The 25884-nt window shown below is 41.0% G+C and overlaps 1 protein-coding gene across 2 annotated transcripts; it reads left to right on the top strand.

The window, feature by feature from the left end:
- The first annotated feature begins 273 nt into the window (after positions 1-273).
- On the top strand, positions 274-25612 carry LOC115592382 (rab9 effector protein with kelch motifs). Of its 2 annotated transcripts, XM_030435026.1 has the most exons (21): positions 274-394; positions 688-898; positions 1571-1663; positions 1904-1976; positions 2134-2176; positions 6847-6925; positions 7253-7341; positions 7506-7652; positions 7865-7916; positions 12274-12374; positions 12731-12816; positions 13222-13303; positions 13405-13490; positions 13603-13690; positions 15008-15056; positions 15257-15344; positions 16019-16119; positions 16326-16410; positions 18102-18206; positions 18333-18459; positions 24803-25612. In XM_030435026.1, the coding sequence occupies exons 3-20, from the start codon at positions 1602-1604 to the stop codon at positions 18435-18437; spliced, it is 1521 nt and encodes a 506-aa protein (XP_030290886.1). In that variant the 5' UTR covers positions 274-394; positions 688-898; positions 1571-1601; the 3' UTR covers positions 18438-18459; positions 24803-25612. The 2 variants fall into 2 exon arrangements, with proteins under 2 accessions (XP_030290886.1, XP_030290885.1); XM_030435025.1 differs by lacking the exon at positions 688-898 and having other exon boundaries at positions 275-394.
- Positions 25613-25884: the final 272 nt, after the last annotated feature.

Raw genomic sequence — 25884 nt, forward strand, 5'->3', positions numbered from 1 at the left:
TTAGGTACTACCCATGCAGGGCAGAGCCCTCCCTCTGACGCCTCTCCATTAATGCATGTTTATAGGTCCTGTTTCTGCATGTGTGTATAATTTGGGCCTGTGTATGTAAAAAAAAATAAACGAAAAAACTGAATTTCACTGTACAGACTAAAGTACGTCTTGTTCTACTATTTCCTCTCACTGCTCTCACGCTGTCCTATTAAAAGCTGACCAGACGTCATCGTGTTTGGACATGTTGCTAGGCGACAGTGTACTTGCAGAGGAAAGTGTAACTTACCTGACACAAAGGACATCTGTGGGACTGTGAGATGACTCATCTGATGCTTACAGCAGCTTCAATAAAACAACGATAGAAAACCCACAAATCATCATCCTGACAGAGTCAGTGCTGCAGGTAGGTTTCATCCTGCTGATGTGGCTTATAAACTCAACTAGATGTTATGTTATAGACAAATGTTTTTAGAATAATTTCATCTGGATATGAGCATTGCATGAATCATGTTACTGCAGTGCAACTTGGTGAAATGGCATCACAATTTGAGGGTTGATATATGTAATTATTGAGTTGCACCTGCACCCACTTAATAAGAATTACCATAGATGTGAAAAAGGTCAGAGTCAGACAAATTTGATTACAACTAGGGCTGGACTGTTTTACTCCAATTTTTACTTTCTAATTTACTGCAGCCACTCCGAGGGTTTCAAGCTGAAAGTCTCCCTGTAGTTCATAAAGACACTGGTGGCGTCACCGCTGCCGTCATTCAGGCCCTGGTAATCCAGAAGATCGAGGAGAAGCTTGATCTGGATGGATCTGTTTATCCTGAACTTTATCAGACAGAAGCTCTCATAACAGAAATAAAAAAGTCAATTTATGGCAGTTGTTCACTGAATGTTGCTGGTGAGTTTTTTTCTTTTCTCACTCTATGCATTGGAAGCTTGTATGGTCACTCCTCTGTTACTATAGTGCTAGCAGCTGTCAAAACCATTGTGCAGCATTTTTTTTGTCGCTTCACCCCAGTGCTCTTGAGTGCACCGCCAGAACTGTTGTTGTGCCCCCCAAAAAATGTGAATAATTGATTCATTTAAGCCTTAACACAATTTGAATTAAAATAAATAAATAAATAAATCATAAGTGTCATTAGTTGGGAAAATGAGCTAGACTGTTTTTTTGTACCAGGCTCTGAACATGTTTATTTTTGCTGTAAAGTTGGACATTTTAACATGGGCTCTTATGGGGGCTGACCGCCCAGAACTACAGTCCTTTGTTCCTCCCTGCTAGATTTATTTTTTAAGTGCTTTTCTGAGAGGGTTGAAAAATGTTTGCACTTCTTTGCCTCACAGATCAGGGATTATAAATTTGTGTTGCTATCTTAATGCCATATACCAGCCATGTCTGAACTCTTCCACAAAGGGCTGATGTGGCTGCAGGTTTTCTTTTCAACCAAGCAGCAGCACACCAGACCTGACTCATTTAATCAACTGATCTCCGTCTTTAGAAAGATTGATTGATTGGTGAAACTGTGTGCTCTGTGTGTGTGTGTGTGTGTGTGTGTGTGTGTGTGTGTGTAAGAGAGAGAGACAGAGACACAGCAGGTGGGAGGATGGCATTAGCAAGCGGTCAGTGGCTGGAAAAAGAGATGAGAGGAGACGCCCCATGTCCAAGGTTTGTCACTTTGTTTTTGTGCCGTAACAAAGCATTTGACAATCTCAGACTGCACTGATGATTCACTCTCTCTGCATGATCGTTTTGAACCATGTGATGACATAAACCCATTCAAAGCTTCAAGTAGTAGAGTGCTGAAGACAGAGAAAATGGATAAAAAGGGGTTTTTTTGTAAAAAAAAAAAAAAAAGTGTGGTAGCTGATAGTTTGACTTTCTTATTGTCCTCGTCATCTTTAACAGACATGGCCACGCCTTAGCTATGGCAGGAAATGTTGCCTTTCTGTTTGGTGGAGCCTCCAGCATCAACCAGGAGGTAACTTTTATTGTCTTTTTAAAACTTTTTTTTAATTCGGATTTGACAAACAGCACCCTGCTTCACATTTACAAACATTAAAAACACTTGGTAAAACATGGCTGAAACACCGGCTCAGGATGGTACTGATCTGCTCATTTTCTTCTTGTGTATTTAGGAGGACAACCCTGTTTACTTCAATGACTTCTACATGCTAACAGGTACTATTCAAAGATAAAGGTATACATTATCTTGTGTGCAGAAGATATTTAAGGAAACATCAAGTTTTTAACTTACCGGAAAAACCATTTTGGTTGTGTTGTTAGTTTGCAGGATGAACTGTCTGCTAACGGTTGCACGCTGTACAGTAGGGGGTGTTGACGCACCAAGAAATGTAGCAACGTGCCAGCAACAGTCTTTGAGGAAAAAGATTACTAGCAAATGGAGTGGTATAGCAATGATGTATTTTTGTTGGCTAACCTGGACGTTAGCATCGCTCTGATACCCTCAACAAAAAGCCTACAAAATGTTTTCAACGTTTTTAGGATTAGCACTGAAAATAAGTTCTGCATCAAACACAAGTTTATGAAACTTACACATGTTGCTCAACAAGATAATCTTAGAGCTAATATTAAGTTTTAAACTGTCACAGTTTGGCATACTGGTCGCTTGCTTTATTCTGCCTGTCCTGTCACCTGCCTCTCTCACTTATCAGCCAACTCTCCTCACCTGATCACACAGCCGTGTCTCATTACCTATCAACCTGGTATATATATACTCCAGCCTCACAGACACACCATACGACACTCTCCAGTGTCTCCACATGGACTGATTTCTTGTTGCCAACCCTGCCTGCCTGATCCCCTGTAAACTCACTTACATTTAAATTTAGCAGATGCTTTTGTCCAAAGTGACTTACAGTCAGGGTGCGAACTACAGGGGAGCCAGGGGGGTCTCAGCCCCCCTTAATGAGACATGAGCTCCCCTGAAAACATGATTTATAAAATTTGGGGGGGTTCTCTGTTTTTTTTTTTGTTTTTTGTTTATTTGTGTTGTCATAATCATGGATCATGTGTAAAATTAGGCTATCAGGGTTCTCCCAAGACTGTTGAAAAACGGTGCTGTGCCGCTATACTGCTAGCTCAGCGCCACTATACTCATTTTCAAATTAAGGGTGTTTATTTCCCATTTTCTCTGATGATTTTGCTCAAATCCCGATGATTTTGCTCAAATCTATAGGGCCCTATGATTTCCACGATCATGTAATCGTGGACGAATTCGCAGAATTGGCTGATTAAAATGGAACCTATTGTTTAACGTGGAATATTGCGGAATTTGACATAATTGGAAGAGAAACGTATGTCAGGGGAAAACTGCATGAGAGGAAGCAAAAAATGGGTGGCACAACAAGCCCCCTCCACAGACTGAACTCCCCTATCAAAACAATGTAAGCATGGCGAAGCGGCTGTCCACGGCTCCGTCTTCGTCAGCGAAAAAACTCAGAAACTTGACATTAACCCCTCAGTACAGAGCCGAGCAGTTCCCGAACGACTTGTATGTGTCCGGTGAACTTTTGTTTTGCAAAGAAGCAGACCTGAGAAATCATAATTAAAAGGTGTAATGCGTGAGAGTTAGCCACCTGTCCGATTCATTTTATTGGCATATAATACCAGAGTGACTGTTAACTGCTGCTAACAGTAGCTACCCGTAAGCCACAGCCCTCTTAGCTGACTCTGCCTGGGCTGGGAGCTCAAAGGACAGGGGGAGGGTTGGTGTTTTTACTGCTAGCTGGTTAGTATGCTAAATTGACATAACGTTACAAGTATAATTTCTCATTTTGTTGGTCATCATTGCTAATTTTTTAAATATTTACAACTTAAATTTTCAGAACAATTTTGGTATGCAAACATTTACTGGATCTGCCTGAGAGCTGACCATGTTTTTATTCAATGAAACCCAAATGAAACCCATAAAAACACAAAATATACAACTGTATGAAGACATGATGAAGTCAAAATGTTTTTGATGCACTTTAATGTACTGTACGGTACAGTACTGAGGAAATGTGTTTGTCACCTCAATACATTTAGGGAAATTTCTATTTAATTGTGTACATTTTAGTCATTTACATTAAAAACACACTGTTTTTAGTAGTATAAGAAGAGATTCCTAAAAATTACAATGGAAAAAACGGAATTCCCAAAAATTAAAACGGAAAAAATGCAATTTGGGAAATAATAAAATAGATTTCATTTATTTCTTTGATGAATATGATGTCTCTGTAAGTGGTATATTAAGAGAAGACTGAAGGCTGAAGTTACAGGAAATGGCCTCCATTGGTACTTAAAACCATAGACATAATATACGTAGATGCCTCATAGAATGACGCTGCCTATTGGAGCTGATGTATCAGCGCAGCCACCATCTTGGATGGGTCACCAATGCGCCCCCTCCCCCTGCATTTATTTATACTGAAGGTGTATCCCCAACTACAATCATCATAACTCCCCGAATTTTTACCGGATTTTCACGCGGCTACAAACGGTAGATATTTAGTTATGATACAGGGCGCTGTCACAAAAATTATAAAAAAAAAATAAAAATAAAAAAAAAATCTTACTTGTGAAAGGTAATCCCCTGCGTTTTGGTAACAATACTGCGGCAGTTGTTGCAACCATAAACTGCACAAAATACGAGCATAGTTGCTCGCTCTCCGTTGATTCCGATTGACTCTGGTGCTAGCCTAGCAACGCAATACATACAGTGAGCGCTACTGTAACTGCACGGCTGCTCTAAGTGGCATCATTAAACGCTGCGGCTCATATAGCCTATGTATTCCCTCAGCTGAGAGTCTGACACACATGATGCTACTTTCAAAAGGAGATGATCAGTGAAAGGCACTGCCTAAATGCCACAAATTAGTATTTCGTGCGCACATTATACTTAATTCGTGGCCACGAATAAGTATTTTGTGGCCACAATTTAGTATTTCGTGCGCACGTTATAGCTATATTGTGGCCATAATTAAAAAAATTTTTTTTGACCATGTCATGTCTGGGGCTCCATACTAAACTGTATTGTTAATTGTTAGCACTGTGTTGCATATGATGTTACTGAGGATCGGATCTCTGGTAGGCAGCTTGTAATGCGGCGAGCATTACACACATGAGTGCCTCCCCACGAGGGGTTTTTAACATCGTCATTACACCATGCAACGGATCTAGGAAGTTACCCATGGTTCATAGCGGTAGTCGGCTATGCTGTTCCGGTTGAACTCAGTGTTTACACTAGCGTAGTTGTCATGCTCGCTCTAAAAACCGGCTTTTAACACAAAGAAAGCGACAAAATGGACAAAAATCGGAGGTGGATACACAGTACAGATGTTTAAAAAGTTGTGAGGACAGTTCTCAGAGTGCCTCACCCGTCAGTTCTCACGGAGTGGGCAGATGACATGAAGCAATGGCCCGACGTTAGCTACATCGACATAGTTAATTATCTTATATTTTCTGAAGGTGTTGACGGCGGAGATTTACGTAGTTACAAAAGCACAGAAGCATACAACTACCTGCACAGTAACAAAATAGGGAAAGTACTGTTGAAGAAACACAGCGAGTTTATATTTCTGAAGGCAGCAGTAGCGCCCAGCCAGAGTGTCAATCAAGCTAAACAGTCATGGAGACAGGCGGCTGCTCGTGCATTGGTTATGGAAGTCATGCTGTCATGCAGCAGCTATTCTGTGGAAGATATTCATAAACCCAAATATTTATTTCATTGTCAAAGCTGCGAGCCATGCTAGTCTCCGTTCCTCCTTCCTCAGCATGGCGTGTAGGGCGCATGGCACGGACAAGTTTGTCCAAGTGGTTGATGTACTACACAAGACGTTAAAATGGATGTCCTATTAGCCCTTGCAGCTGCCATAACTGCCCGCTTATCCTTGTAGCTGAGAAACTTAATTATTAGTGTTCCCAGAGGCGCTTTTGGGTCCCTCGCTGGTTAGATTTGATGTGCCTGTTCAATTAGCTGCAGTACCTCCGGAATCCATTTCTACAAAAAGGAGCATGGGTCCCGTCCCTTGGCACCCTCCGGCAGACCCACCAGTTATTTAAGCTGGATCTGGTTTCCAAGTCCAAGAGCTTGTCCTCCAAAGTCTTACTTTTTGACTCCAGCATGTGGACTTTAGCCTATAGACCAGCTGTGTCGTCCTCAGCGTTTGATATCTGCAGCTCCGGCTGCGACACTCGCTCTGTGCAGTCATTTGTCTTCCTCCTCATATTTTCTATCGCCGCCATAACTCGATCAAATCTTGAAGAAAGCTTATAGTAGCCAGCACCGCATCAGCCTTCATACCTCCAAGTGTCCCCTGTCCACTGGCCTCGTTCTCTGCCGTGTCCTTGTTAGCTTTTTGTGTCTTTCACCGCAAATGCGTTAGTCAGGTAGCTTCGGCTGCTTTGACAGTTTGCCTTTTCCTTTACTTAAATTGGCGTCCTTCAGCATTACAATATCCACGCTCACCCCATATTACCAAGTTATGTTGCAAATGCAAGTATTTTTGGTCTAAATTTTTGTGGCAACATCAGAGCAGCACGAGGCACGTTTTCCTAGGCGGCCGCCATAACCGGAAGTCCAACTAAGCATCTACTGTAGTCACAATGTGGGACATTTAATGATGTATTTTATGCCGCAAAGCAAAACCTGTAAATATCGTAAGCCTGTGGTAACCACAGACCTTATTTTAGGAATCTAACTGATAACCAATTTAAAAAAATGATTGTGTTGATTAGAAACATGAAACATTAAATAAAAGTCAAAGTTTTATACCCTAGAAGACACTTCATCATAGGAAAGAAGATGCCACAGAGTAAACAGTGATTTGTGTTGTTGTTGTTTGTAGTATCTCCTGATGACATGACATGGGAGGAGATTCCACAGAATGGAGAAGTGCCCTCAGCTAGAGAAGGGCATGTTCTTTGGTAAGCTACATAACTGACTGTGTTGTTATTTGGCATGGATGGTCGTGAAATAACAGAAACACTAAAATAATAAAAAATACAGGAAGGTTAATGTCAGCAATATGCATTTGCTGTTTCCAGTCTGAAGATAATATACAATTAGCTTGTGTTAGCTAGCTCACATGCTAAATGGACAGCATACAGTTAGATTGTGAGAGCTCTTGTGTTAAGCAAGAGGCACTGCCTCAGTGAGCTCATGGCTATGTAGAAATGTTGCTTCTCATTGGGATCAGTAGTACTAGCAGTGACAGTATGTTAATCTTAATCGTAATCTTGTTTCTCCTGAAGTGTTGTGAAAGGGAAGTTGTATCTGTTTGGAGGAACGTCCAGCCCCGATGCCAATGTGTGTCTCCCAGGAGTCTACATATTCGATATAGGTAAGTGTATATTATCAAAACGTAACAGGTAAGGGTGTTACAGGAGGTTGAGGAAAAGGAGGAAGCCATCAGCTTGGTTTGTGCCTAACCTTTTTGTTGCCGTTTGCATTGAGGAAGTATAAAACAAAGCCAAACAGCACTGTGATGGCATTTCTGTCTCACAGTGTCTCTGACCTGGGAATGCTTAGCAATCAGGGGTGTGGCCCTCAGAAGCCTGAGACACAGTGCAGCTGCTGTGGGAGACAACATCTACGTGTACGGAGGCATTCTGGCAGGAAATCCAACCAGCGATCTCATGGTTTTCAACACAGGTTCCTTCATAATCATTTTGGATTTGGATTAAAGGACAATAGTTCCAGATGTTTTTACCCCATCTACTTTTTCATACTAGCTGATTATTTTCCAAATCCATCCGTCAGTTTTTAAATGAATTGCTTTCTTTATTGTTTCTATAAAAAACAACTTACAAACTGATATGTTTGTGTATGTGATTTAAATTATGTTTTCCCTGACTCTTTTTCAGTGTCTCTTACCTGGACTCCAGTAAAAACTAGTGGATTACTGCCTCCTGCCCTGTAAGACATTTTAAGTTTCACAAACAGACAATTGATCACAGTATTGTTGTATTAAACTGTATAGGAGTTTCTATATCTCTGGTCACACAGCAGTGTTGGATTGGACCTTAGTACATTAACTCAAGTAATGTACTGAAGTACAATTATGAGATACTTTTACTTTAGTTAGGTGTTTCTGTTTTCTGTTACTTTATACTTGTATTCCACTACCATTAAGAGAGAAACAGTATTTGTAGTCCACCAACTTGACAAATGTAGTAAATAGTTACTTTGTGGACTCGATAATTAGCAGTTAGTTAATTCAAAATAGAATTGAAAACATATGTAAGGACACTTCAACATGCAGACCAGTGGAATTGAACCAGCAACCTTCCGATAACAAGATGCTACCTCTACCTCTGAGCTGCAGCCACCCTATACTTCCTAGCTGTGGTGAGCAGATTGCCAGCTATACTTTCTAGAGGTCGACTGATTATCAGCGCTGATAGGACCTTTTACAAACTATTGTTATTGGCTAAACTTGACTCCAATAGTCGCCAATTGCATTGCAGCTACCGCTGACCACACGGGGGAGTAAAGGCCCCCACACACCGCCCAGACTCAAACCAAGAGCCATCTGCATTTATCCGACCACTCTGTTGCCTCTTGTCTGACCCGTTCGGCAGAAAAGTTGCATTGAACACACTGCTTCGACGTGCTGCCAGCTCCACAGTAGCCTGTACGTTCTACACTTCTGTGAGATGCAATAAGCGGGTGGCGCGACATGAAAACCTAAAAATGACGGAACGGAGTGCATAGAAAAACAAAGCGCACACAGTATTCTGCCCCTCCCACACACCACACGGATTCGCTAGCACACTGCCAATCAGAATGGTCATACAGTTGAAGCACAACCAATCAGAGAATCCAATGGCTCAGACGGTCAACAGACAACCTTTAAGACGTTGCATGTTGAATCAGAGCAGACAATGTCCACACGGCTCCAAAAGCTTCCAACACAGCTGAACACACCGAACAGATTTGCTCCCGACCTCGTCTGAGTCTCCCCAAAAGCTTCAGACGTCCAACACTTGAGCCAGTGTGTTCCTGCCTTAAGTCATCATTTTGAATAGAAGATAAGCCGAGTCAATTGTCATCATTTCAGGCCCACTTCTGAAAATATCTAAATCCTCTTAATCTCCCTCTCCCTCTAAAGTAAACAAATTGACAATGACAGGTAACTGCTGTAAGTTAATAGAAGTAATTCTCCACTCCATGAAATACCTTCCATGCATTACTCTAGTGTAAGGGATAGCAAATATGGGCAGACGTTAAATCTTTGCAGTCCCGGGATAACATTAAACATTGGAACAGCTGATTTTACCAGAGGCTAACAAGTTTGGTATTCAAGTCATATCTAGTCTCACATAGTCAGACCTCTCTCATCTGATCTGTTTTCAGCTGATCTGTTCTTGAATATAACCCAACACCATCACCTTGTCCACGACAGGGACGGGGCACTGAAGGCAGCCGGGAAGACAGTAGAAGAAACCATTGTGTTAACATTACGTTACTTAATACTGTACTTACCAATAATCAGCAATCCAGCCACGTAACTGTCCATCCATTCTTAAAAAGTAATCACACACTTAAACATGCTCCTTACCCCGGGAATATTCACGAAAGTTAATGGTTGTAAGAGTGGCATTTAACAATATAACGGGACGCTCAACAGAAGTAAGGGGTCGCATTTCACCCTAACGTACTTGAGATCTGAAGAGCAGTGACTGGCAACACTAGCCCTTTTTAGATGAAAAGGCAGCACATTTTCTCCAAGGTAAGGGCGGCAATGTGCCGGCCTGTCCTTCTAAAACGGAGGTGTAATATTCCTCCTTTTCCAAAAGCCGCCTCTGAGGTAGGCGTAAACATGGGACGTGACGTGAAGCTCGAAGTTGGGCTGTGAACAGTGACAACGAATTTGTCTTTAAAATAAGAGCTTTACATTGCACTCCATTGGAGTTTAGAACTGGATTCTTAGTGAGGGCTTTTAATTTGAAAGTAGCGACCGTCCTTAGCCTGCCGACACAACAACAAGCTAACACAACCAAACAGCTACAGAGACCGAGGAGACGCTAGCATCTCCTGGATCTCAGCGGCTGTCCAGTTGTTCATCTTATTGTCCGTGGATGAAGTGATGGACTGACTGCTGTGATCAGCTGTTTCCTGGTTTTAAAACTCCTCGGCTGTGGGTCGCACAACATTGCAGGTCATCGACACCTCCGGCTATCTTATGCAGATTGACGCCCTGGATTTAGATAGAAGGCAAGTCGGAAATAAGTGTAACCTCCGAGGCGGCAAATCGGTGGCCCAAAACAGACCCCCAATTTGCTGGCCTCTGTCTAAAACCGCAGACCGAGCTGCCAAAAGGATGGCAAATTGGCGGCTTGGTGCCCTGTCTAAAAGCGGCTAGTCTTAGTGTCGGTGCACCAGCTGTTGTTGAGGTAGATGCATAGCCCCCTCCTCTGCTCTTATCGGAGTCTTTGGCTCCCTAATGTCAATGTGCTGTGCAGCCTGCTAGCTCAATATCCGTGTCAGGGATAAGCGGGTGAAGCCACGTCTCCGTGATGAGCAGAATGCAGCTGTCCCCGACGATCTTGTTTGCTGTAATCTGCAGCTTCAACTCGTCCAGCTTGTTGGCAAGGGATCTTGCATTTGTTAGAAAAATGCTGGGAAGCGGTGGTTTATTTTCAAGCAAAGCTGAAGTACAAAAAAACAAAAGGGAGCAAGACCAAAAACTAGACAGAAAGGGACAAAAGCAAAGTAGCATCCAAGACAGCTAAACAAATTCCAAACAAAAGGACAAAGTACAAATCAAAAGCAAAGTTCAAATAAAAAATGCAGAATGCAAAGAATCAAAGTCCAAAAAAAATAAAAATACCACTGAGCAGAGCATGTGAGCGGAGCTGAGTGGCAAGAATTTCCGCTCCCTGCTTATGTGGGTGTTCGCTCCATCACTCCATCGCTCAAAGTTATACCAGACAGCTCCGCTCAAAGACCTCAAAGAACCATCGCTCTGGTATTTGGATTAAAACCCGCTCTGCGCTCCGACTATATTTCGCACGCTCTGCTCGCCGCTCGCTCCGCCCCGCTCACATGCCCTGCCACTGAGAGACTGGAGACATGCGGGGAAACACTGGGAACATCACTAGAACTCAAACACCAGACAGAAGCAGACGCAGGAACAGAAGCAATGAACGGACAAAGACAAGAGGGAAAGCAGAGACTTAAGACACGGACACTAACGATGAGACGAAGAACTGGTGAGCAGAGAGAGGAGGGAGGAGGCCAGGTGCGGTAACGAGGGGGGAGGCACAGAGGAGAAAACACTGACAGACAGAGGGAGACAAACTGCAACAAGGGGAAAACACAGGAGAACTTAAGGCCACATTTACACATAGCCGGGTATTTAGAGAAACGAATATCCCCCCCTCAGTTTTCAATAATAACATCGTGCACACAACATCGTTTTCAAAAAAGTTGTCATTCACATCAATCCTCAGAATCGACAACAACGAATAACACAAGTGACTTCCTGTTCCTTTCAAACAAACTGTAAACATAGGGCAATCACATGACATTAAGCATTTTCTGGTGCTTAATGTGACGTTTGAGAACCAAAAACTGTGTTTTTTTCCCAGTTGACACGGCAACACATAACCGGCGTTAGCAGAAATCTCCACTTTGGCCGGAGTTTTTAGAAATAATCGTTTTCCGTGATAAAAACAGGGGTTTTGTGTAAATGAGAGGCCAAACCGCAAGGAAATATCTGCGTCTTCCCTTGGTGTAAACGGGGCCTAAAGGACACAAAAGGGCATGGAAAATCAAAACATAAGACACCACAAGACACAACACAAAGGCATGGAAATCAAATACAAGACACAGAATCATGAACCATGACAACTGTGGCTGGAGTGGTACTCTTGCATTCAGTAAGCCTATGCTCAGTGCTCAGCAGCGTTTGGTCATCATGTTTAAAAAGTGGCTAGGCAAGGGGTGTCATAGAGTGCATTTCATCTTAATTGATTAATTTTTTAATGACTTGAATGAATTTTTTCTATAATTAAACTATTGAAATCCACTTATGTCCACATGAGTACTGCATTTTTACGTCTGTAACCCAGTTTGTAATATAAGTATTGAATAATGCCTCATCTTGATTGCATTGGTGTAACACTCATTTTTGTACAGTGTGTTTACTGTGTGTGTGTGTGTGTGTGTGTGTGTGTGTGTGTGTGTGTGTGTGTGTGTGTGTGTGTGTGTGTGTGTGTGTGTGTGTGTGGTTGGGCGGGTGGTCATGTGCGCACGTGTGTATGTGTAGCTGTGAACAGAGTTTTGCTCTTGTTGGAGATCAGGTGTTCATGTATGGAGGTTATGGAGCAGGTGGAGACCCCTGTAAAGATCTCCATGTTCTCAGCACAGGTATAAACTGATTCAGATTGTCTCTGAAATATTCTGAACCTCTTTGTTTGTATACAGTCTAACACTATAACTGAACTTTAGTTAGCCATCCACATAAATGCAGGTACACAAATTAATAAAAGTCATTTGAGGGACTCAGATATTTAGCCTTTTTCAAAAATATTACAGTAATTACATTGAAAAAGAGAAATAAATATTAAAAGTCATTTTTAGTATTATACATGAACATTTAAATGTAGTCAGTCCTGGACTGATATCTGAAAAGGTTTTAGATACCATAAAGATAAACAGTTCAGACTTGTGATCACTACAGAGTAATTATTAGTTTCTGACCTCTTTGTATCTACTGTTCTTAGACAACTTGGTGTGGCAGAAATGGGAAGTGAAGGGAGAATTACCTGCTAACTGCAGCGGGCACACGCTGACTGCGCACCATGATAAAGTACACACAGTCACACACACACACACACACACACACACACACACACACACACAGGTCTGTTATTATAATAAGTAATTGAGTGCTTGCCACCTTGACCTCCAAAGTTTTCAATGTAAATGTTATGGCTGTCATGGTCAGGGGTAGTGACTGTCGATGCAGCGCTGTGTGCACCCTGCAAAATAAAGAACGCTTCCAGGCAGCAGCTGTCTTACTGCACATTGACGCTAACAAATGTAATTACGTCTCTTTATAAAGTTAGGGACATCAAGCTGTATACATACACCCAAGTTCACGAATGCAATACAAATGATTTATTATTAGTACTAATTTATTATTATTTATTAATGTATCATTCTTTATTGTGATTACATTGAATGTTTATATATTTTTTTAAATCCTTCGGAGGATATCTACCTGTTTGGTGGCAAAGCTAAAAATCAGGACGGCACAGTGACATCTTCCAATGAAATCCATAAACTCAGTATTGGTGAGTGAGATGCAGCAGATATTTGGCTGATATTTGAACTATGAATGATTGTCAAGAAAGTCACAGGTTTGATTAATATTTTTCACAATGTGTCATTCCAGCTAAGATGAAGTGGAAGGTTCCTCTGTATGTTGGGATTCCTCCCAGCCAACGCAACGGACACACTGCCTTCATCCTCCACAGCCATGTCAGTGTGAAATTCAAACTTAAAATGATGATGATGATGATGATGACGATGATTATTATCATATTATTGTTATACAAAATAAACCCTTTCTCTGTGTTTATTTGGTTGACAGCTGTTTGTATTTGGAGGCAAGAATGAAGAGCAGGAGTTTAATGACCTGAAGGTGATGAAACTCATTAACCCCTCAGAGAGACAACCAGGTAATTTACTTAAATTTGTTTTAATTAGATTTTTAGCTTATTTTACAGTTATGACCTATATCATTTAAAACACATGACAATATCCTCAAAATGTATGAATATAGACTGAATGTACATGTCTAATGTAAGATAACATGAGATTTACATAGATTTGTTTGTTTCAGATATCTTGTAAAATATGGAGGTTATCACAATAAATACTTAGCATAAATGTGTTTATCAATTTTCAAGCAATATATTTCACAAACTAGTTAGCAACTTCACTGTCAAGACACCAGATACTGTGATGTATAAGACAGTGCTGAGAATATTGGAGTCAAAGATGGCCCACTTTTCCCATCATGCATTCCCATCATTGGGCATTGTGTATTCCACTGGCATTCCAGCCAGTGTTTCTTCCTGTCTAATGGTTAACATTCTTTCTCAAACAAAATCTGGGCTGTGTTTATTGGTCGGATGTTATAACATGGCTAGCAGACTGCCGCTACATGATTAACATCATTAGCATGTATAGCAATAGCAGTGATATTAGCATGGATACAAACAGCATGGATATTAGCAGTGATAGCGATAGTCACTGAGAAAGTAGGTCTTCTTAAGCATTAAAAATGAACAAAGTTTATAAATGGTCAAGTAGACAACCTCACTGCTAAACTTTCCGCCTGCTCCAGTGACTAACAGGTGTTTGCTCTGAGCTCAGCCACCAACCGTCTTTCTGCACTCACTAATTAAAAGATGCCCTAATCTTATAGGTACCACACCACTCTCCAAAAGTCCCAGATCCCACTGTAGTCCATTCCATTTTGTTTTTCAAGTTGTTTTTGGTTTTTATAAGTTTAAGAAAATTAAGTTATTGTCAAAATTGTTAAAAGATTGTCAGGGAAGGACTCAGATATAATATAAAAGATCATAATAATACCAGAACACACTGGCGTGGGGCTTCCAGATGGAACTAAAATCCATTTTCAGTTAAATATTTTTAATGCTTATGGCAAAGATGTGTTGAAAAGAACACACAACATCCCAATAATTTAATTATTCTTGCAGCATTACAGACAGTGGAGCTGCGACGTATAGTCTTTTAATGAAGGGGCTGCTAGGCTGAGTGGTGTTAAACTAAATCCTCTGGGGAACAGGAAAGCATCACAAAATGTTGTTATAATCTGGCAATTACATTTTATTTGACAAGAATACAAATGTAGATAATTTATTTTCAGACAGACTCTTAGGGAACCTGTCAGGGAGCAGCACTCAGTGTACATATGAAAATGACAAAAGTACTAGTTGGAAGATAAGGACAGGACCTTTTCTCCACAGTGATGAAAGAGATCCTGTCAGAGTTTGGTCTGCAGGGAGTCAGCCACAGGTCAGCAGCTGCTCAACACACCCATGTTTCTGTTTCGTTGCTGTGTGTGTACAGTGTGTGTGTGTGTACAGTGTGTGTGTGTGTGTGTGTGTGTGTGTGTGTGTGTGTGTGTGTGTGCAGTTCAAGCCTCATGACATGTTCTGCAGAGTTTCATCTCTCAGTTTCAACACTTTGGTTTCATTCTGGTTTTGAATATTTAGCTTCACACCCACAAAAGTTCCCAATGTCCGCTATGAGTTGAGTGATGCCCCATCCAACCAGCCAAAGAACACAGCAACTAATGCACAGGTGATGGACACAAGATGGATATATCACAGTTGGTATTTATAATATAGCAGGCAATATATCTTCAATGATATGGAAAATCTTCAAAAAGATATGGATCAATAGGTTTTTCTGTTTCGAAAGCACATCCTCTGTGTATAGTTTTGATATCAACAATTTTGTAAAGGTAGACAGCTGATTTCATTCACATGTGGAAGGGCCCCAAAGCTAAATTCAGCCAGTACCCCAAAAAGGCTGTGTTCAAGGAGGAGTAGAAGCTGTAGGGGGAAATGAGGATAACAGAAGTAGCAGTGACAGTTGTAGTGCAGTGATAGCAGCAACAGGCTAATAGCTGTAGTTTTGGCAGTAGCATAGCTAGTTGTACTGTCAGTAGAAGTAATGGCATATGTTGCTGTAGAAGTTGGTGGAGCAGGAGCAGGAGTAGTAGGAATAGCAACATAAATCACAGAAGGTGTTGCTGTAGCAGCAGCAGTAGATGACAGTAGAAGCAGATTTGGGAGAAGTAGTTGAACCAGTAGCAGTAGTAGTTGTACAGTATCAAGAGTAGTTGTGGCAGTAGTCGTGGTACAGTGGGGAGTAATAGATGTGGTAGTAGTAGTTCAGGTAGTTGATATACTTGTTAAAGCATGAAGTATTCTCACACTAATAATTACTCTACTTAACTTTCCATCCGGCAGGTGTTTGTTCACAGAGACTTCAGTGCAGTTCGAGATCAGGCCATGAAAATGATCCAGACAGCCTTCACTCTGTTGGATCAGGAGTTCCAGAAACTGGATCGGTACATGTATCAAGTTTGCTTACATTTGTTTAGTATGTTTCACATATTCAGACCATAAATATCAACACAAGTAATAAGAATGTCTCACAAGCATATATCCACCATTAGTTTATGTTAATGTAAATCAGTAAAAAAAATGATACTGTCAAGCTCAAGTTGAAGAGATCTTATGTAGATTTTCTCACTGCCACATTTCTTTTTTCCAGAGAGAAGTCAGAGTTGTCTAAAACTGCTGCTGCTGTGCAAAAAGAGAAAGAAGTTAATGAAGTCCACAGACAACGACAGCAACAGGTTCATTACTGCCTCGCTCCAGTCTGACATTTTCAGTTTCATGCATTCTATCTAGAGATGCACCGATCAGGATTTTTGGGGCCGATCACCGATCACTGAAAGCAGTATCTGCCGATCCCGATGTTGCCGATCACCGATCACAGCGTCAAATCCATAAATTCTTCTATATTGTTGACTTGTGTAACTTTCATATATTTAATTAATGATTCTTCTTACACAACATTGACATTGTATTATTAAGTATAAAAATTAGGAGATGAGAAAGTATCATGGATTGACCACCGTTTTATTGCAGGCTGAGGCAATGTGCAATATTTCACACTCTAGAGACTCTCTTAGAGACAACTTGGACTCAGCTTACATAGAGTAACTGTAGATTACTAGTGGGAATGCATGCAGTCAGGGTGGGAATTTCCTCATTTTAGGGGCAAGTCCATTTGCCCTTCACTTTTTTTTTCAGGGGCACCGTGACCAAGGCCACATGACAGGGCACAAAGGCCACTGAGTAAAATGTGTTGATTTACCTTTCAGACTGATACCATAACATCCTAATTTATAATAAGACATGGATTGTGTATTAAAACATTTTTTAATACCAAAATCAATCAATATTAAAGTTACATTAGAAAGTACTTTTTGTTAAGTAGGGTTAGAGTGAGGTGGGTTTTGTGACACCTCACTGAATATTAGTGTTATTAAATATTAAATAAATATCCCCCAAATTATGGCAAAGCACATTTTTTCCAAACAAAAAATTGTAGAATAACCAGCAGGAGACCACTGATGTGTGGAGTGATTTTGGTGACACTACACTCTGAATAATGGTGAAGTTATTGAATTTTTCGTAGTTTCTCTTTTCAGTGCTGCACTTTGTAGACGGTCCCTGCGCCCTTGTCTCACAGCTGGCTGACCATACAGACCAGAGTTAATGTCCAGACGCTCGTTTTGATTAACATACGGTTGTAGCTCGTTGTCTTCCTTACTACGGTAGGAAAGAGCCGTCGTTTGTGTTTTAACAAGGTTTCACTTATGAGTTATTGATCCGGGAAGTTCGAATCTGTGAATATATTTCCAACTTTACCGGACAAAATCCTACCACATAAGTCAGTTACGTATCATGTCAAACCGGCTGAGCTCGCTCGCTGTGCTGTAAGTTTCGTTCTTCTGTTTTGAGACGCTGCTGCTGTGTGAGAGGCTTTCACGTGAGATCATCATGATGATGAGACTTCACCTGCACGAACCGCGAACTCACTGTGCACTCTGCAATTAAAGGCAAGCCCAAAGGCCACTGTGGCCGTACGATGAGTTTTTTTTTTCACGCTGCATCAAGGCCAAAGTGCGGGGCAACTCCCGACCTGCATGCAGTCAATACACTGTCTCTATATTGAAACGTCATCTGATCGGCCTGATTTGATCTATTTTGAGAACTCCGATCAAAACCGATAGGGGCATTATCGGCCGATTGCGATCGGTTGCCGATCGATCGGTGCATCTCTAATTCTATCTAGTTTAATTTAATCAAATCCACTCTAATCAGATGTGATCTTCTCTAATCTAACTTTAAAACTAATCAAATCCATTAATTCATTCACTAATTTCTTAATTTCTTTTACTATGTTTACTGTCAAGCACCAAAAATAATTGCAATAAACCAGATTTGGATTCTGAGCTATATAATGATCTGTTGACAGGAGCTGCAGGAGATGCTGGACAAACATCGTTCTCAAAATGAGGCATGGCTCCGAACAAGAGCTGAGGAGAATGACCGTGAGAGGAGGGAGCTCTGCAGACTCAGAGTCAGTCATCACACTCACACACACAAGTCCCATTTTCTTGGTTGTTCTTTCTGTCTGGTTGCTGTACTACCACACACAGGTGTCTATCTGTCTGTCTGTCTGTCTGTCTGCTGGGTATCTCCTTAGGAGGAGGTGTTGCAGGAACAGGAGAGGCTGAAGGAGGAGCAGAGCAGCATCCAGAAACGCAGTGAACATCTTCTGTCCATCATGCAGCAGTTCAAAGGAATGTGAGATGGATAGGGATCTTTAAGTGGTGGGTAGATTACAAATCAAACTGTTCAGGATGGAAGGAGAATACTCTAAGGGACTTCTCTATATGTTATTAATTGTCCTTCAATAGAATACTTTGCGACTCACCACACATAGCATTACATTCAATTTTATATAAATTGAATGTTATATAAATCCGGCTCTGACTGATATATGAACAAACACCTCTGTCAGTATAGACTGGAATAAAGCTGGGAGGTTAAGTGTATGTAAGAGCTACTAAAGAGAAGATTTCTGACTCAGAGTTTGGGAACAAAGTCATTTTGCTCATCAATAACTTAAATTAAGTTAACTATTGTATGTATTACGAACTTTCTGATATTTTTTCTTTCAGTGTGCATATCTCATTAAACATGCACTCATTTCATTAATGTCCAAAACAGAATTCTGAACAAAGATTAACACTTAAATCTGTATTTGGGACATTTTCTTCCCACTAGTCTGAAAGGAGTCATGTCATAAAAACAAAATATCAAGTTTAACAGTGCATGAACAAATGGTGTTTCTATCTGTACTCTCTCCTCTAAGTAGTATAAGGAGCCGTCCAGACGAAAACGCTCCTTTACAAAAATGCACATGTATTGTATTGTTTAGGCCGATCGGCCATACGGACCCTGAAAATGTACTTCTTTGAAAACGGGTCTCAGGGTGGAAAAATCAGAAAAAACGCAGCCCTCCCATTCTCGTGTGGACAGCGAATCTGCATACTTTTCCAAAACGATGACGCCATCGCCCCGCCCCTTGACCTCTGGCCTCCGACCTCTGAACCCCGCGACGTCTCATAACAACAACAACAACAATGGCGGACTACATGCTTAACGATTCTGGTTTCCTTGCACTTGCCATTTTCATCTCCTTCTTCTTGTGTTCCGTTTTACTCCGTCTACTTCCTGTTTGTTTACAGCGCGCAAGCTTAACGCGCATGCTCCGTCTCCTCTTCTTTGTTATTGGTGAATGTCAAGCGCCACCTATAGGCTTGGAGTATGAACTACAGCGTTTTTGATCGTTTTCAGTGGATCCATATGGTCACAAATATTCTTGAAACGATGCCGAGGAAGACAGAGAAAAAAAAGATTGTTTTCGTCCATGTGGACGGCCCCTAGGATTCTTCAGTAAACCAGGGTGTAGACCAGTGTATTACAGTAGAAAGAGGTGCAAGTGAATATGAGAGAGTACAGAGGGTTCTCTTTCATAGCATTCATTCTGTGTCTCACTATGTGTAACACCCCTGCATGCCCTCAACAGAAGCTCTTTATTACATTATGCCCCTGATGACGTGAATGTCATAGGGCCACCCGTCCTTACCTATATAAGGGGCTGACATGCTGTCATTCATTATTCAAAAACCTCTTCTCACTTCACAGAAGCTGAAGCCCACAATGGAACAACTTCATCGGAGCCTAGCTTAACTGTTCGAAGACGCAAGCAACCAACTTGGTCGTCGAACGCTTGGCTCTCGTTCACTATTCGGTCTGTAGTCCAGTTTAAACTTAGCTAGCCAGCTAGAGCAATTCTAGTTGACTGCCTCAGGCTAGCGGTTAGAGTAGAAATACTCAGTGCTAGCAAAAGCTAGCTATGGAGAGCAGCAATACTCCGATAGGCTAGGTAGCAATACCCAAGTCTTTTAAGCATTAGCACACAGAGTAGCAATACTCCCCACGGCTAATGTTTACACAAACCACATGGAGCGACATCACTGTTTCACCACAATAACAAGAGGAAAATAGAAATATTTTTCCTAAATTCACTAGCCCAACAGTAGTGATACTGTACTTTTACCACACCACTGCTTCACAGCTGATGTACATGCATAAAGCTTATGGTATACAGCAGGGGACGGGTCATCAACTATATTTGTCCAAGGGCCAGAATTTTTCTCTGCACACACTGTAAGGGCCAGATGCTCATAAAATAAAATAAAATTAGAATTGTATCCTAAGTAATATGTTATATTATTTTTTAGCCTCTGTCAGTGTTAACAAACCCATACAATTTTATAATATTATGTAATATTATTATCTTCTATAATATTATAAAAGATTACGGCCAAGTGTTTAAAAAAAAAAATAAAGGAAATGGTATCTCTTTACTCTCCTCTCTAAAACTTTGCCAACTTTCTTCTTCTTCTTCTTCTTGAGGAGTTAATTTGCAGCATTTCTCTCTTGCAGTTGTTATGGGGTTTTGTGTGTTTTTGGTATTTGCAGTATTTTTCTGTTGCATTTGTTTTGTGGGTTTGTAAGTTTTTGGTTTTGCACATTCCTGTTTTTGCCGCGTTTTGCCATTTGCAGCTCGTTTGCCCTTGTCGGCCACCGTACACATTACCTGTACTGCAGCAAGCCACTAGGGGCGCTAGCGATATTTTAGACTTGATATTTGTGAGGCTGTCAAGCTGTCCATCACTGTTAAATGCAGGTCGTAGACTAGTGGGAGAAAGAGAGAGGGAGTGTGTGTGTTTGTGTGTGTGTGTGTGTGTGTGAGAGAGAGAGCTTAGTTGGCCTAGTAGAGAGTGAGCGTATGGAATTGAGACTCTAATAATGAAATGATAAGGGCATACAAACAGAACCAAACGTCGGACACTTGAAATGCCACAAGCCCGTGTGTGGTGACTGTGAGGAGAGCGGAGGTGATCTGTGGAGACTGTGACCAGTGATCACAGCTGCTCTTTGTTTGTTTTAGATCAGCTCGTTTCCAGCTTTTTCGATTATCATTATTTATTTTATTATATATTATTAAGTGTTAAATAAATGACACAATGAATGCATTCAACACTCAACTGGGTATTTACATGACAGATAATAGGGTTTAAAATCTAGTGGTCAAAATGACTGCTTACGGCCGTTCTAGTAGTTTTGAAGTTCTGGCCCTTCTAGCTGTGTGTGTGTGTGTGTGTGTGTGTGTGTGTGTGTGTGTGTGTGTGTGTGTGCAGGCGCGATCTTACCAAGAATTGTTGGTTGTTAAAATATAAAATATGTTCAATGAGAGCATGTTTATCGTTATTTTTGATTGAAGGCAGGCTCTGGCACAAGTTACTTTTCAGAAGGCGTCTCTTTAATTTGATTTAAAAAAATAAATAAATATAGAAACATACTTTTTCCTCTTCACTAGGCTATTCCTGAATTCAGTATTATTCTGGGGGCTAGATGGAAATCTCTGGCGGGCCGGATTTGGCCTGTGGGCCACCAGTTGACGTTGACTGGTATACAGCAACCCGCAGCTGTTTACGTGACTCATCATATGAGGCTTATTAGCTAGGGCACCTGAAGGTAGCTAACTATAGCTTCGCCATAAATACCGACGGCCCCTACTATGGAGGGCAATAAACTGCAGGCGCGAGTCTTTCAGTGTGTTAATAACATATCACAATGGGAAAATGGGTGTGCAACACGCTCAGGCAGCTCTAAGTGCATCCACGATGGGGCAACCTGCTGGATGATCTTTTTCTCCTGCCACAAGAGCCGACGGACACCTACCTCACGGCAGACGCCTACACTGAGGGGCTGCCCAAGCCTGTATATGTGCCGGAGCTACTTCTGGATGTTGTGGACAGCAGGTCCAATGGCAGCATCTCAGATGATGATAAAGGATGACAACTACTTGTTAGCGCCATCGAGTCGGGCTGCAAAGCCCACGGCTGCAGACTGGACAGTTCCGCCGTCAACTTCACTGGATTTGGACATGTAGGAGGCATGTAAATGTGTGGCTGCAAAGCTGAACTTCCCATGGCCAGCAGTGCAAGCGGAGACAACCAAGTCTCACTATGACAGAAAGAGGCTGCCCGTGATGAAGAAGATGGGAAAACAACAGCAGCTTGCGCAGAACACAAAAGTCCAATCTGATCTGATAGAACGTATACATGCAGGAGTAATGCGACTATCAATAGAATAATCAAGGTGTTTTAATTCGACTTTGAGAAATCCGTTTCGGTCCAATTTTAGTCAGCCTAAGGTGTATACATGCATCTTAAAGATCCGATCATAGTCGGACTAACACAGTAATTCGGTTTTCTTGAGTGTCGTGTAAACGCACTGAGGGATTATCCACCAGAATAAATCTACTGTTAGAGCTGGTTCTGGTCATGGGCTTTTGAGCACTTAGAAACTTAGGAAGGCTAAATACTGGAGCAAGGTTCTTGTCAACTTTTACATAGGGGCAATAGAAAGCATCCTGACTGGAAACATCACATACTGGCACGGTTATTCACAGCCCAGGACAGGAGGGTTCTACATCGGCTGATTAAAACCACTTAGAACTGGTACCATCTATCAGAATCAGAATTTCTTTATTTGTCCCGCAAATGGAGAAATGTCTTTGTCACAGTAGCCAAAGAACAGTAATATTGAAATAAACAGAGCATCAATGACATTGGTGAAGTGAGATGTCTGCACAGAGCACTGAGGATACTAAAAGACAATACCCACCCCAACCTGTTAACTCTGCTGACATCTAGCAAAAGATACAGAAGTAACCGCTGCCATACAGAGCCAGAATACAGAGCAGCTTCATTACTCAGACAGTGAGACTCCTGAACTCATCCACAACATCAACACTCAAAACTCAATAAAATAGATGTAGCAGGACTCAGCGACTCCTTAACATTACTTCTTTTGAACAAGGGTTTAAAACATGACAAATAAATGTACCTTGTACCTTGAACCCTGCACATTAGCCACAAGACAGCAAGCAACAACTGACACTGAGAGTGTGTGTTTGTGTTTGAGCTAAAGTTAACTCTCACCAGTCTCCCTTTCTATTATTCTGCATTGTCTTTTCTTTTCCCATTTCCAGTCTGTACGTTCATGGAAGGTGAGAGTAAAAATAAACAAACTCTGTGCGCCTACTGTCCTAGACACTGTGATTTCCTCCAGAAACTCCAGGCTCTGGCTGTCCAATTTAAGGCACTTGTTAATGAAAAAAACAGCCTATGTCCCTCCAGATCAATCTTTTAGCACTATGAACTGCACAGAAAGACATATTTTATGTCTGATATCTGAATTACTATACTCCAAAAGGCATCAAAACCACAAGTACTGCAGAGAAATCAAGTAAAGTTACTACAATTAGCTGAGGTGAAGCAAGCGGACAGCTCGTGGGTACATCAATGTAACCATTCAAGATTATATAAAAAACTTGGGCTGTCAAACAGTTAACATTTTTAATCTGGTTAATCACAGAGGAGCTGTGGATTAATTACGACCAATCAACATTAATATGACAGAAGATTTCACATATTCTCTGTATATTGTTGTTGGGACAGAAAGATAAATGACAGGAGGCGGGATATATGTGTTTAACATTTGTTTTTCACATATAACAAATCCAAATGATGTTATTACTGAGATTGAAAAATAACTCAATTTGCCTCTTCACGAATACGTGATTCAGATTTCGTTTTTTTTTTTTTTTTTTATCAAACAGCTGCACTTTCACATCATTAAATGTGGCCCTTTTACCTGTTCTTCTTTGAGACAGCTGAGGTAAACTAACTGGTTAACATTTTCTGACCGTACCCATAGAGTTTGTGGATTTTAGTCATTACTGTGCTTCTTTAGTCATTACTGTGCCTTTCAATATTGCACATTGTAGAATGTGCAAAGTTGAAACTTGAGACCACATTAAATGTTCTGTTATCATGAGCGATTATAATAAATCAGAATCGTGATATACAGAAGTCTCATCTCATTTTCTTCTGCTTATCCGTGAGGGTCGCGGGGATGTTACTGCTTTTTATCCCCTTTTTCAAGGGGTCGCGGGGGTTACTGGAGCCAATCCCAGTTATCTCTATGGGCAAGGGCAGGGTACACCCTGGATGAGTCGCCAGCTCATCTCAGGGCCCTTACTGCTGGCAGAGGCCACCGAAAAGGTGCCAACTGCACATCAGGAGCACTTTTGGGGTTCAGTACCTTGCTCAAGGAGACCTTCCAATCACTTGTCGACCAGATCTGCCCACTGAGCTACAGCCGCCCCAGATACAGAAGTCGAGATTCCAAACGTACAATTCCTAAACTTAAACTTCTGTTTCAAATGTCAGCACTCACTTCTCAGCAAACCTTGTGTGACATTTCCAGAATTAAACTTTTCAGTGGCCTTTAAGTTTATAAAACATATACACGCAACTTCATGACTTCATGTTATTCAGATGTAGAAATAGTGAATCTTGATTAATCCAACAGAATGTGAATGCAGCATCACAGCTCTGACAGGAGGAATTTAATGACACAATATTGCTTCGATAACTGCTCAGACACAGAATTTATCATAAGTCATTTTATCAATTGGCTGGACTGTTCATCTGGATGCTCTGTCTGTCTGTCTGTCTTTCTCTCTAGCCTCCTGCACTGTCGCATTCAACAGCAGGAGGGATCACTATTACGCAAGGAAAAACAGCGTAATGCGCCAGCCAGTGCCTCTGTATTTCCTCTCGGTTGCACTATTTGGCAGAACAAGCGAGGGGCGGGGAGAGCGTCTGAGAGGTATCAAGTGTGCAGCAATATGGCCGGAAGAAGAAAAAGGGGCGTGTGTTTATTCTCCATTATCACGTTTTCCTTTTACTCTCTGGGTTTGCTTTAAATGTGTTTTACAAACCTTATTTGCTTAATATCTATTCATATTAACTGCTGATTCTGCTTTTTTTGTTTTTGTTTTTGTTTTTCACTCAGAGACTGACAAAGTGATGGTAAAATAACGTTTCACATACTCTCAAAAACTATAATAAATAAAGAGGCACATAACATAAGTGTATGAAAATAAAGCAGAGGGGATTTTAAAAAGTGGAAGAAATGGAAGAAAAAAAGGTATTCAAATTGGGTCTTTTTGTTTTATTTGTAGCCAAATTAAAATCCTTTTAACGGGGGAAAAAAAGCAACTTGTGTTCAAAGAGGATGAAAGTGTGAGTTATTACATTAATATTTATGAAAGCAGAAATGACATATAAATGCCTGTATGATTTTGGCTGTATTGATGTTTATCACTACTGTGTCCGATATCTGATCTCTAAAGTGAAGACAAAAAGTCTTAATGGGGTTGCTTAGATTTGCTATACATTCTACAAGATAATCTTGGATTGCATGTCATCTCTTTTAGCCTAGCCTCTGTTGTGAGGTTGTTGATGAATAAACAGCTGCTAAAACCAGACTTTACATTTAAGTTTCTGCATCTTTTCAGTAGTCCTACTTGGGATACAACACTTAAATTAATCAAAACGTTTTTTAATTGTGTAAAAGTATATTGTGCTAACCTAGGTTAAACACGTCCTTTGGTCGTTGGTAGACCAACTGGACACGCAGATATAAAACTGATATCCTCCTGAAACTGTTCCTTTAAAGAAATCTATGACCCGATTACCACGACCTCAGCTATCTCTTGTCATTTTCCATTTCATTTTATTTATTTTTAAAAAAATGTATATTCA

Source organism: Sparus aurata, chromosome 12 (genome assembly GCF_900880675.1).
Source record: "Sparus aurata chromosome 12, fSpaAur1.1, whole genome shotgun sequence".
NCBI classification, from domain to species: Eukaryota; Metazoa; Chordata; class Actinopteri; order Spariformes; family Sparidae; genus Sparus; species Sparus aurata.

Bases quoted from the DNA above. Each gene is read 5' to 3' on its own strand.
- LOC115592382 (XM_030435026.1), top strand. From the start codon at position 1,602: ATGGCATTAGCAAGCGGTCAGTGGCTGGAAAAAGAGATGAGAGGAGAC. The intron at 12,817-13,221 runs GTACACACAGTC...AATCCTTCGGAG, and splicing joins TGACTGCGCACCATGATAAA to GATATCTACCTGTTTGGTGG. The intron at 16,411-18,101 runs GTTCATTACTGC...ATCTGTTGACAG, and splicing joins ACAGACAACGACAGCAACAG to GAGCTGCAGGAGATGCTGGA.